This window comes from Manis javanica, chromosome 1 (assembly GCF_040802235.1).
Source record: "Manis javanica isolate MJ-LG chromosome 1, MJ_LKY, whole genome shotgun sequence".
Taxonomy (NCBI): Eukaryota; Metazoa; Chordata; class Mammalia; order Pholidota; family Manidae; genus Manis; species Manis javanica.
The window spans coordinates 237483399-237496547 of record NC_133156.1 but is presented as its reverse complement, the minus strand read 5'-3'; the positions used below and the strand labels follow the sequence as shown (position 1 = coordinate 237496547).

The 13149-nt window shown below is 48.1% G+C and overlaps 1 protein-coding gene across 3 annotated transcripts in view; it reads left to right on the top strand.

Moving 5' to 3' along the window:
- The window catches only part of RNF144A (ring finger protein 144A), a 397563-nt gene that overhangs the window by 352961 nt on the left and 31453 nt on the right, over positions 1 to 13149 (top strand). For all 3 annotated transcript variants that reach the window (XR_012122922.1, XR_012122926.1, XM_073217066.1), the window contains exon 8: positions 11233 to 11344. Coding sequence is in view for 1 of the 3 variants with exons in the window: in XM_073217066.1 (XP_073073167.1) it covers positions 11233 to 11315 (83 nt within the window). In the remaining 2 variants the exon portion in view is untranslated. The remainder of the gene's footprint in view (positions 1 to 11232; positions 11345 to 13149) is intronic.

Sequence of the window (13149 nt, the reverse complement as noted above, 5' to 3'; positions counted from 1 at the left end):
GTTCCCTTATCAGCACTGCCTGCCCAGGAGAGATAATTTAGTGACAGAACAGAGAACGTCCTTGTGTGATTTCCACCCGGTTTTCTTTGCAAATGCAGCCTGAGATTTCAATGACTTTTTATTTTTTTATTAGATGTTGCTGAATTTGAATTAGTTACAATCCCTCTTTTTAATAGACTGTATCAAAAATGTTTAAATTCCATAGCATTCATGAAACCGCACGTTATGTCTGCGGATAAGGGCTAGGCGCATTCGTGGAGTGTTATCAATGGCCTTAAATAGGTATTGAGTTTGAAGATAGAATGCATGATGAAAAAACATCACACCCTAGCAGGTTACTTAGCTCTTGGGTCCGTCTGAGGAGCCTGTCATTGCTTGCTCTTGTAAACCTACTAATGTGATTTATCTGATCCATTTCAATGCGAGAGAGCGAAATGGCTCCTGTTAGCAAGCAACGCAGAAACAGAGATTATAAACTCACAAGACTGGTGCTGCTTAAACATGTAGACTAAGCACTTTTTAAATTAGCACTTTAATCTTGTTAGTGGTCTGTAAATGAGACCCCGTCTCTGCAATCAGTGTTCACAAAGAGGGCCATTTCCTGCGGACCAATAAGATTTAGAAGGTTCCAGCTATCTTGCTAAGGAGAATTGACTTTGTAGCAGGGTTTTAACAGATATCCAGATGGGCCACAGAGGCTGGGGGCAGAATGTGACAGGCTCAGAGTGGCTTGTTCCTGTTACTGCCCAGGCACCCCTAGTGCCCTTTCTGTGTCTCCCTCCCTATTGTCCGTGGCCTCCTGCAGGCAGGGAGATGAGACGCGGGAGAGCAGAACCCAGAGCCCTGGGAATTTGCCCACAGGGGCTGAAGCCCGAAGGCCCCCTTTGGGGCTGGAGCCTGTGCTTAGTGATCCCTTTTTGTTTTTGCGTCGAATGATTAATTTCTTTAGCACCTGCCTCTTCTTTCTAAGTCTTGATTGAGGATACAAGCAAAACATGGTAGAGACAGAGACAAATCAGATGCCCTAAGTGGCACCGAGATGGTCTAATGGGAGTTGGTCATTTCTGAGCCAACCATGCAGCCTTCTACTTGGTGGCCTGGCTATGGATCAGCCATTGAGAGGGGAGGAAAGACAATAACTGATGGTAAGAAGAACCCCAGAGGGTAAATCTGGGTCTCTTCCAGACAAAGTTTTGCTTCAGCTAATTTTGGACTCTTGTTTGGGGGTAAAAGTATGGGGAGATGTCAGGGTCCCCCTCCAGAAGAACCACAGGCAAAGACATGGCCGTGTTATGAGAGCAAAGAAAAGAAAGATATTCTTCCCTAGTTCCTCGCCCATCTTCCTAAGTTCCAAGCGAAGAGATCTCAGGTAGCCAGAGTTCCATACCCACCCGAGGGTTCTACAGTCAGTGTGAGTGACAGCCTGAGCCCCAGGTCCCTGGAGGTAAGCTCTGGGTCTGCGGTGACTTGAAAATGACCTTTGCTCCATCAGTTATGATCATCCTTTCTGTGAAACGAGGCTTATGCTTTAATGTCCTGAAGTTCCTGCACTCCCAGGTTCGATCTGCTGGGCCCCTGACACCCTGCTCTCTCTTGCCAGGCCATTCCTTTGTGGGTCTAGTAGTTGCCCTTTGTACCCCCACGTCACAATTATTTTCCTTCTGGCTGGTTCCCCTCATGGACCATGAACCAGACTCTCATATGTTTGAAAGCCTGTTCTGTGTACTACAACCTTACCACTCATGGGTGACCCACACTATCACCGAGTTCCTACATGTGGCTGACCATCAGCTTGACCTGGGGGGCTTTCCAAAAGTAGATTCCACGACCCTATCTTAGCTCTGCTTAATTTAAATGAAAGATTGAACATGAGCACGTGCATTTTTTTTTTTTTTTTGGGAAAACTTTCCAAGTGAATCCTCTAATCAGCCAGGTTGGGAAACTAGTAACTGGAATCACCTTCTGTAAAATCTCCTGGCCCAAGCCTAGCTTTGGGTACAGACAAGAGAGAAGACAGCTGAAGGGAGATGCTGGAAAGAGGCTCACAGTCTGATCAACTATTGGAAGAAAGACTTAAATATTCTGTCTGCCTGGTAAGCAGATGGCAAAGTCGGTCTGCTGTTTTGAAGGATTCAGACATTGACCCGGTTTCCAGTCCAGATTTAGGGAGACAGACATATGCCCTGTCCACCTCCAAATGTTTCTCCTGACCTGCTGAAGGGCCTGGGACTCTTCAGGGGAGACCCCATCTCTCTCACTCATTTTAAAAGGTAGCTTTGATTATTATCCATGAAATATGGGAAAACACACTCGTTAAAAAACAGGCAGTGCCCAAGTGTTCAGAGGAGTGAACAGCCCCTCCCTCGATCCTAACGCTCCTCATTGTCCTGAGTTAACCAGGGAATTCACTACAAGTTTCTACCCTTGTAGACTGCATTGCACATGCATGTGCGGGGCAAGGGGTGGGGGTGGAAGGGGTAGAGAAATAAAGGGAGGGAGAGAGGGGGCCGAAAAGACAGAGTGAAGAAGTGGGGGAGAAGAGAGAGAGGGACATGAGACTTTGGGAATTTATCCAACATTCCCAGGTCTCAGTCACCTATAAATCCTTACCTGGAGGATAAAGAGCAGTGCCTGCCTGCTGGGGCTGGTGGGGAATTACAAGAATTAACACTTGTAAAGCTCTTAGACCAGTGCCTGGGAGATAGTGAGCACTCTATAAGTGCTCAGCAAACATACATGCACACTTACCTGCAGGACAGGACAGAGCCAGGCTCACCACTTGCAGTTTTTCACTCAGTATTATGTCTTAGAGCTCTCTCTATGCTAGTCCACCCAAGCATACCATACTTTTTTAACAACTGAACAGTGTTGTATGGATGGACTTTGCATTATTGAATAATATTCTTTGATGGGCATTTGTCTTCAAGGGTATTTTTAAAATACTGCAATGCATAATGAAAAAAATACATGAACTTTTATGTGTATAAAGAGGGCAAAATTTGTAGAAGAGAAAGTTGGATTGTTGAGGGAGTGTGCAGAGTTTCAGCTGTGAGACAGCACCCCAAATGTCGGCTGGAAGGCTGCCCCCATGTGTACCCACAGCAGCACCGTGTGAGGAGGGCTGGCCCGCACAGTGACAAGCGCTGGATATTACAAAGTATGTTAAAGAAATCTCTATAATGGGAAGTGGTGGGAGAAGGACGATCACCTTTGTTTTTGTTTGAACCTTGCACAGAGCTCTAGCACAGACAAGGAGGGCAGGGAGCAGCCTTCCCTCTGGATGCTGGGAAAGGCCACTTGCTAACCTGCCAGGCTGCTGTGAGGTGAAGCAGGAATTGATGTGGGAAAGACCAGGATGACAAGGTCGGACACACACTAGGAATTAGTTCATTTTATTTCCTTTCATTCAGTTTGAACCTTACCGCCATTTAGCTGTGAACCTCCAAGGGTGCTGTTAAGATGGATATGCTACAAAATGTTACCCAGTTGCATGAGCAGAATTCCCCTGTTCCAGTCCTTAGGTTTAGCATCTCTGCTTTGGGGACTGCCCACCCACATATTTCAGCGTTGGCATCACTAATACTGATGTCTTTTTCCTCAAAGGAATTGCAATGTGAAGCCAACTGCTCCTTGAGAAAAGCTCAAGATGATAGATGACAGATAGATGGGTAGATACACAGATAGTTATAGATAGATAGATAAATGATAGACAGTAGATGCATAGATAAGTAGGTGAAAGAGCTGGATCTACAAACATTTCTGACTTGCACTTCGTATGAAGAAGCTTCGAGGACCAGCCAGCAGCGTTTTGCTGCAGCGTGTAGCTGATGCTCCATGGAGCAGCCAGCCGTGCTGGATGAGAAGAACAGACCCAGCGCGGACCAGGCAGCACTGGCTTACCCCCCAGGCCTGTCACGTACAAGATGACTACCTGAACATTCCCTTGACTCTGAGCTTTGCCTTCCTTATTTACAAAACAAGAGAAATAGCACCTCTCAAAGCGGAGGTGTGAAGATTGACAAAATAAACAAGCACCTCACTGAGTCTCAAACACGTGAAGAACATCACTCAGGTGTATACCTTACGGACAGATGCGACTCGACTCCGGGGGGACTCAGGTGTCTGGCTCGAGGTCACATTGCCAATTAATGACAACGCTGGGACAGGAGCACAGGGCATCTTAACTCCTGGTGAAGCGCTCACACCATCAAGCTACGTGCACTTGGGGTGCTGTTCTACATGTGAAAATCCTCGTAGCGCAGCGGGCATGTTTTGTGCCTCTGCCCTGAAACTAGCAGCTCAGAATATATCTGCAAACCACTCTTGCTGTTTCAGGACAAAAATGTATTTTAACATAATTATGTTTATGTGAAAATTTTTTAATGACTATCATTAAAGAAAACTGATAATCCAAGTTCTAATCATTATATTATAATCAACTGAAACTCCTAATCGAAATCAGATACGCCGGGAAGACCACCAGATGAAGAGTACGCACGGCTCGAGTTCTGGTTCCCCGCCCCAGGCGCCCCTGGGCTTGTGCGTCTGTGCATGTGAGGAGCTTTGCCGCCTGGCCTGCAAGCAGTGAGCGGAGATGGTGACAGTTCACTCTCCCTCCAAAACTTTTCCTTTAAAATCCAGGTCAGAATTTTACCTTGCAATGCGCTTCAATGTTTCCCTGGGGAACTGTCTCTTGGTGTTAGCCGAATTGAACACTAGATGTCACTGTATTGCAACAAAATTTGGATTTTGAATGCATTTTTCTGTGGCTGTAAATAAGGTGTTCGTTCTTTGGCGGGGAAAAAAAGGGGGGTGGTAGATGTCTTCAGAAAGGTTCAGTCTTTCTCAATGGTCTCTTAAATGTTCATTTGGGCAAAGTATTATAAGGTTTATTTATCATCTCTGGAGACTTATTATAAATAAACCCCGGGCATAAACACGTGCATATTTGATGTATCAGCATTTTCAATGGTTACAGTCTAATATCCATTTTTTGTTCATGGTTTTGTGCCAAGAAGTTGGGAGCAATTTAAACTGATCTCTGTAAGGCACTGATTCCTGGGCCGTCTTTCCAGACTCCTCACCACACTGACGCTGGTCACCAGCAGCAGCCACAGGCATCTCTACTGTCTCCTCATCGTTCCCCAACCCCTAGTCAAATAAAACCAGTTTCATGGTGTAAAATATCTGGATGCATTTTGCCTTTACTGCCTGTCAGTTATTAGATCCAGTGAGTCACGGAGACCTGACCTGAGTCGCTAAAATCCTAACGAGATCCTGAGATTCTCCCCTTGCTTAGAAAATAAAGATTTTAAAAAACATGCATTGTTGTAACATCAATCTCCTAACTGGTTTCTCAGGTTCAAGTTGTTCTGTCCTCATCTCCACAGGCAAAACAAAACAAAGGAACAACACCCTCCGTCTACACTTAGAAGGCCTGTCCATGGATGAAGGATGCAGAGCCAGGCTCCAAGCTCAGGGGACCTAGGGTGGCCTCGTCACGGCCCTGCTTCCTAGTTGTCTTGGAGGCATTCTATCTGATGCCCCCAAGCCTTTGTAGGCACTGCTGCCCCTGCCAGTAAAGGCTGTAGCTCTCCCTCCAGCGGGCTATCCTGTTGCTCGCCGCCCGGCTCCATCGGTCCTTCATCTGCACGTTCCTCACCAAAGGCCCCCTTCCTGCTGGCATCCTGACTCCTAATTATGTCTTTGTATTCCTACCTTCCCTTCCGCTCATGCATACGTCAGGGGAAAGGATGATGTCACCTCCTCTTTGCTATTCTCACAGTGCTTCATAAATGGTAGGGGAGGGAATGTATAAATGACAATTTTTTTATATAGCATATAAAAATTTCCTCTAATTCTGGGTTTGTTAATCGAAATTTAACAGAATGTTAAAGTGGAAGTTTCAGTGGAGGCTCTAACAGATCAACAGATGTCATATTCCAGAAAGAGGTGCGAGATCTTGAAGCTGGATCACAACAGAACAGGGGGAAACCAACTGCGTGACTCATCAGCCGTCACCCACCTGATGGTCTGCAGGGTTTGGGAGGAGCTGGAGTGGGATTTTCCAGCGTGGGTCCTGATACCCACGAGGAAGGAGAGGCGTTCCCTCCCAGCTCCTGTGAGACACAGGGTGCGCTACGGAAATCACTCAGAAGCCTGGATGTGTGGTTTCAGTTGTGGCGGACACAGTGACCTAGCGTCTGGCTCCCTCCTGAAAGAGCGCAAGGGAGATCGGGGCAGGGTGCAGGCGGCCACCGGGAAGGCTGAGAGGAGAGGAGGTGGGTCTGTTTGGTAAAAAGAGGTGTGGTCATTCCTCCAGGACCAGGCCTGGGCTGTGACCAGGGGAGCAGATGTGTGTCGGGGCACTGCTGTCAGGGGCTCCGTAGAGGCAAGAACACCCGCTCTCTTCAGGAGCCACCTGTGCGTAGGTTCCGCGGAAGGAGATAAGGTGGCCTCAGCCCCTCACCCGCGCCTCTGAGCTTGTTCTCGCCCCTCTGCCACGGGCCCTCACCCGTTGTCCCACGGGAGGCAGGCTCGGGCCTGGGTTGGGGGCAGGAGGTCATCCTTTCTCCTGCACACTGCTCATGTCACGCTGTTCTCCCCTGCAGGGTCTGTTGAGCTTTATTTCAGTTATTTTATTTCAGTGCTTTATTTCAGTTTTTGGTTTGTCCGTGCTTCTAGAACCAGCCTCATCATTCTCCCTCTCTCAGCAGCACTCCCTCTCCAGAAGTGTGAGTCCATTCCCTAGAGGTCTTCAGAGGTCTGAGACCTCCCTCCCAGCCCCTGAGCCCCGAGCCCAGCCAGCAGCACGCTCCTGCAGGACCTGCTCAGCTCTGGGAGGGCGTTCCTCCACGCCTGCCAGGCCTCCTGCCCTGACCTCCCTCCTGCGTCGGCCAGACCTGGGGCGCTACGTCCTCCACACCCACTGCTGGCCTCGGCTGTCTGCTGTGTGTCTGAGCCATGCCCTAGATCCAATCCCCTCTATCACGATGACCATGAGTTTCTGCTTTCCTGTCAGGACCCTGCTGGATAAAAATGGAGCTACGTTTCCCAGGTCCAGAGAACTGAGGGTCTGGAGCCTCCAGGCTAAGGAGAGACTGGAGACCCCACAAAAGCACCTCGGGGGGAAAAGGTCAGCCTTACAGCCTGCGGTGCCGGAGAGAGTGAGAAGCCCCCTTCTCCCCTTCGCGGACCCTGCTGCTGGAGGGCCGTGCTAGGGGGTTGGCAGAGTGAGGGTGCAGGTGGGGCCCTGGTAGAGAGGGACTGAGAAGCCCACTGTGACGGTGGGTCGAGCTGGGGATGACACCTTAGCTCAACTCACTTCCGGGGATGGCTACTACCTGGGGCTGGACATAGCCATGATTTGACTACTGTATTGCTTTTGTGTTACCAACAAACCTGATTTTTTTTTTAACTCAGAAGTGACTAAAAAAATGTAATCACTCCCTAAATTTCATCTAGAAACAAATGGAAGAACGAGCCCACTGAGCAGGCCCAAGGGCACACGGGACACAGGCATGCTCGGCTGTTACGTGTGGGCGTGCATTCAGGGGGTAGGTGACTGCAGGCAAGCCTGTGGCTTTACAGGCGCCGGGAAGGGCACAGGGTGAGGAGGCCTGGGAGGGAGTTTCATTTCCATTTTCTGCAGCAGCCTAAACTGGTCCTAGCGCCCTGACTCCTATGCTTGTAGGGATTAGAGGACCTGGAGAATTTGCCATATAATTGCATGTCACTCACCTGCCTGTCCACACTTCGGGACTGGAAGCTCCCTGGGACAAAGGTGGTTTATGCTCACACTTATGTCTAGCAGGTGGGACTAGGCCTGACAAGTGTCAGGCCATTAATACGTAGTTGTTCAGTGATAAGATCCTTAGCAGAGGTTTGCAGGAAGAAAGAGGAGTATTACCTGATTCTGTGTGGGACCTGGGGTGGGAATCATTAACACGTGACATAGAAAGGACGCTGAGCTTGTCTTGGGGGCTGTCCAGAGAACAGGGGAAGATGGGGAGTAGGAAACGCACCCCATTAGAGGGGAGGGCGGGGCGGCTGCCCGAGGCCAGGCCCGGGGGTGGAGGTGCAGGAGGGGGCGAGGGGACGGTGCGGATGTGCAGGCGCCGCGGGGAGGGAGGGCGCGGCACGGTCTCCAGCGGCCCCGCGCATCCCCGGGCCGCCAGGCCTGCGCGCCGGGCCGGGAGGGACAGGCGCCCGCCCCCGGGGCGCCCTCCGGAACTGTTTTCCTCCGCGGCTCTCTGAAAGCCTTATTGATTGCTCAGAGCGCACTCCTCAGCCCACGGCTTCCTCACCCCAGCAGCTTGCATTTCCTCTGACGTGGCCTCTGTCTTCTCCCCCCTGCAGCAGGCCTGGGGCTTTTACATTTCAAATGCTTGACAGCTGGGTGAACTTCTGCTTCCGCCCCGAAGAAGGACGCTTTGCGTTTCACAATGCTGCCCAGTGGCGCCGGCGCTCTTTTCTCTCCAGCTGTGAGAGAGGCTTTTTCAAGTGACTCGGAGAAGCTGCTGTCCAGCTGCGCGCCTCGCCCCCCAGGGCTCTGCATTTTAATCAGGCCGCTCACTGGTGCGCTTGTGCGGCCGCCAGGTGCGCCCCTCCCCGCCTGCAGGGGACCTTCCGGCGGCAGGTGAGCCCCCGCTGACGTCACCGCAGGTGTGCACTCTGCCCCCAGCTCACCCAGAGCCATCTCGGGGGTCCCAACCCACAGCTGCCCTGAGCCCATCTAAGGAACAGGGCCGCTTACATAATGCTTAACGCCAGAATGCTGTGTGCACCCGGGAAAGACTGGTTTTTGTGAGGGTGAAAAAGGAACCTGGACAGATTCGGTGGGCGTCTTGATTCCATACACAGCTGCGTGACTTCTTGAGTAACCCAGCTTCTACCCACGCATCCCCTGTGCATCTCCCCCACCCCCCACCCCGTGGCCCCAGGGCTTTCGTGCACCTGTTTTTGGAGAACTTCCTGAGTTATACACCAGGACTGCTCCTGCCTCTGAATCCTATCCATCCTCCCTCCCGTCGTGGCTTACATAGTCTGGCCCTGGGCTGGCTTTGGTCTCTCACCGTGGGATTTTGCTTCTCTTTATTAAAAATAGCAATGATGCACACTCACTGAGTCTTCACTGTCAAGTGCTAACACCTTTCTCATGCATTCAGCTCATTTAGTCCCATCAACATCAAGGTTGGTATAAATTGTCCTTTTACACACAGAGCTATGGCACAGAGACTGGCCAAGGATGGCCAGGCACTGGCAGGGCCACGTCCCCTCCACCACACTTTCTAGCGCGATTGTCCTTCGAATGGTTGACCTCCCTCCTTGTCTGGAATCTGAGGACTGGACTCTGGTATTATTTATCTTTGTGGGTCCTGCAGTGCCTAGCCTTGCAGACATAAAGGGACAAAAGGGACAGAAAGGGAGCAACCAGAAACATATTGAGCACCCACACCACAAGAACAAGCATGGTCCAAGCTTCCGGGTCAAATATCTGATGTAACCCAGCCAGCCATCCAGCAAGGAGAGTTTTAACATCTCCATTTTTTTATGGCATTTAATATTAAGGTTGTACCGGACTGTAGGTAGGGAAAATGTATTAAAGCTCCTGGTCCTTATTTCTTGCTGCTTGTACTGGTTGATTTCACGGTCCCTCCCAGTCTGCGAACGGGCACGACACTGTCTTCTTTCCCTTCCTGTCTGGTCATGATGCTTTCTCGGGCTGCTTTCATGCTTCTGAACCTTATTTACTCACCGCAACTCAGTGAGACAATTATTGTTACCCACAGTTTACAAATGAAGAATTGAGATTAAAAGAGCTAAAATGTCTATTAAAAACAGAGGTGGACACAAACTCATTCTAGTACATAGGAGGTCTCAACCTCAGAGTCCTACCTCGGCCTAGAGACATGTTATGCTTGGACCATATGATATCTCATTTTATGCATTTACATTAATTAAAAGTATTTAAATTTTAGTTTACCTTTTTAAAGTCCAGGTTTCAAATCTCTAAAATATCCTAATATCAGATAATCTAGCAGCATTGGGCCTTTATTTCTCACATGGCAACAATCTGTTGATACCCATTAAATCCCTGACCACTACATCTTAAGGTGAGCTCTCTTGTGTACCAGCCTCCACCTCCAACCTGTTTTACTCATTCACAGTAACTGTTGTGCTCCTGAAGGTATTGACCTTGCCTGATAAAGTTTCAAGAAACACTCCACCTGTCTGTGGATCAGTCTGTGATATGAAACATCTGTCTCAAAAAACATCTGTCTGCAATGGAGACTGTCTCAAAAAGGCCTAATTCAATCAGAATCTGTGGTCCATGTCTCTTGAGCTCTGCATTGTGACACCGATTTCAAAGGTCAGGCAGGTTATTTATAGGGACCCAAGGATGGTTAAACATCAGAAGTCCCATTAATTATTAGAAAACCAAATAATCATTTTCATAGATGCAAAAAAATTACTTGATAAAATTCAATTTTCTTTCACAATACCAAGTCTTTCATGATATGAAAGAGTTGTACTAAAGGTCTCAGCCATTGTATTATGAAAAGAAAACAGGAAAGAAATGAAAGTTATTAGGAAATATGAGAGAGAAAATTGCTTTTAAATGTAATAAAAATACATTTTCACAGCAAATCCCATGTAACCTATAAAGCATAGTACTGATGAGAGACTTCATATATTCAGTTAACTTATTCAACAAAATATATTCAGTGTGAGAGGGGCTATTCTAGGCATAACAGATACAGCGATGGCATAACAGATACCTGAATGTCCCACCCTCCTGGAGCTAAGCTTTTATTTAAAAATACATTTATAATGTGCCTCATGATAAATACTCTTGTGAACAAGAAAGCATACATTGATTTACGTATTTTTTAAAAAAACATATGGTGGTTAGGGAAGGTGCCATTATTAAGACGGCATCTGAGTAGAGCCCCGAAGGAAGTAAAGAAACGAGAGGACAGCTGGGGGAGGTCATTCTAGGCTGGGGGGACGAGGAGTATGGACATTCTCACCAAGAAGCATAACCAGTATGCTGACACCAGCAAAGAAGGTAGTGAAGCAGCCTGACCGGTGGGGATGCCCGATAGGGTTGAAAAGTAACATGGGGACAGATGACATGTGCCTTGCAGCTCCTTAAGAGATCTGGCTTGTACTCTCTGAGTGCGATGGGGCTACTGGTGGTTTTTGAGTAGAGTATTCTTTGTCTCCCAGGATTGCCCTGTCTTCTTTGCTACACGCAGAGGATGCTGAGTGCGGAAGCAAGAATCAACCCAGAGGTTATTACCATAATCTAGGAGAGCAGTGCCTGTAGCTTGGACCAGAGGTAAGGCTGGGGGGGGGGGGGTGATATGTGATTAACTCATGACTTTATTGAAGGATGAGCTATTGAAGGATTTGTAGTAGACTTGATATGGGTAGTACGGGAGTTTTTAATTTAAAAATTGGAAGAAAGGAATTTCCATTTATTGAGATCCTGAAGACTGTAGAAAGGGGTAGGTTTAGGGGAGATGGGGGATCAGGAGCTCGGGTTTGCACATATTATTCGTTTTGAGAAGTAGTTAGTTTGGGCCAGACTTAGACTGTGGAAACAAAATGAAATCTCAGTGGTTTAAATCATAAGTTCATGTCTCATTGGTGCCATGCCCACTGGAGACTGGACAGTTCTCCCCCACAACTATTATTTATGCAGTGATTTGGTGATATGGCTCTGCCACTTCCCCTCATGGTCATCACAGTCGCTGCTGAAGGAAAGGGTAAGATGGGAAGGGCTGGCGAGTCTCTCACTGCCTCAGGTTGTGGGTGTGAGGTGGAGGCAGTAGTGTGTTTTCCAGAATTCCCTATAAGGTCTGAAGTAGTCATTAGCCCTTCTCTGGAGAATTAGGCGCTGACGAGTCTCCTCAACATCTTTCCCCATGAACCACCTCGTGTAAAGGCAGCCCTCTAGCCCAGTGGAAAGTCCTCTCCCAAGTGGTGGCTCACGTCCAGTGGCCGCCAGCATGGGGGAGCAACTTACAGCCACTCTGAAGGGCCACCACAGCCCCAGAAGCCCTCCCTGGGTCAGCCGAGGCCCTGTTGTAATTGTAGCTGTCCGTTTTCCCCCTGCCCAGTTCTCCTCACTCCCTTGTAAGCGAGTCCTGGAAGGCCTGGCCCTAGGAACCTCCTGCACCAAGCCTCTGACTTAGATTCCCGGGGAAACCTGACTCATAACAAGAGTTCCTATTTTTTGACAGGAAGTAGTCATGTTCTCCCACTTCAATGGATGTGGTATGTGAGAAATATGGTATGTGTGCCAGAAGACAGACACCACCCACCGGGAGCACTTACAGTGTCCAGAAGATATTCCTTTCAGGCATTGGAGAAGGGACAGACACCGAGCAAGTGGATGTACGAGTTAGAGTTCAGGTCTGAAGTCCAGACTGAGAGAGGAATCTTGCATGATATTCAAGGACTAATACCAGGTGGCATCTTCTAATAATTAAGGGTGGATAGAGTAGAGGACAGGTGTGAGGACTGGCCTCTGGAAATTCAGACATTTAGAAATCTAGGAGATGAGAAAGAACCAGGAAAGGGGCCTGAGAAGTTAAAAATATGCAGAGTCTATGCCTTAACAACCCCTCAAAGATGCTCACACTTGTACACCAGGAAATATGTACATAAAGGGACAACGAAACCTTTCTTTTTTGGGTACAGAATAATGGAAACAACCCAACTACCCATCAACACAAGAAAGGAAAAATAAGTTGTGGCAAAATCGTGAAGTAGCATAGAATATAGCACTTGAAATGCATGAAATTGAGTTGCATGCATTAATATGAATAAATCTCAAAAACATAACATTGAGCAAAACAGCAGTTTTCATCATCATACATATAATACAGTACCATTTATATGAAGTTTTCAAACATTCCAGACAATACTGCATATTGTTTATGGACACACATCTGTGTGATAACAGTGTGACATGCATGTGGGAAGCTGTGCATTCTGCAATGGGGACAAGATGGGATAAGTCCACACTGATGTGTATGTAGTCATCTGCTATTATGATGAATGCCTGACATGTTTTATATAAAAAGGTGCCTGCCTATCATGCTGTTACAGAGCACATAAAATATCAATAAAATCAGC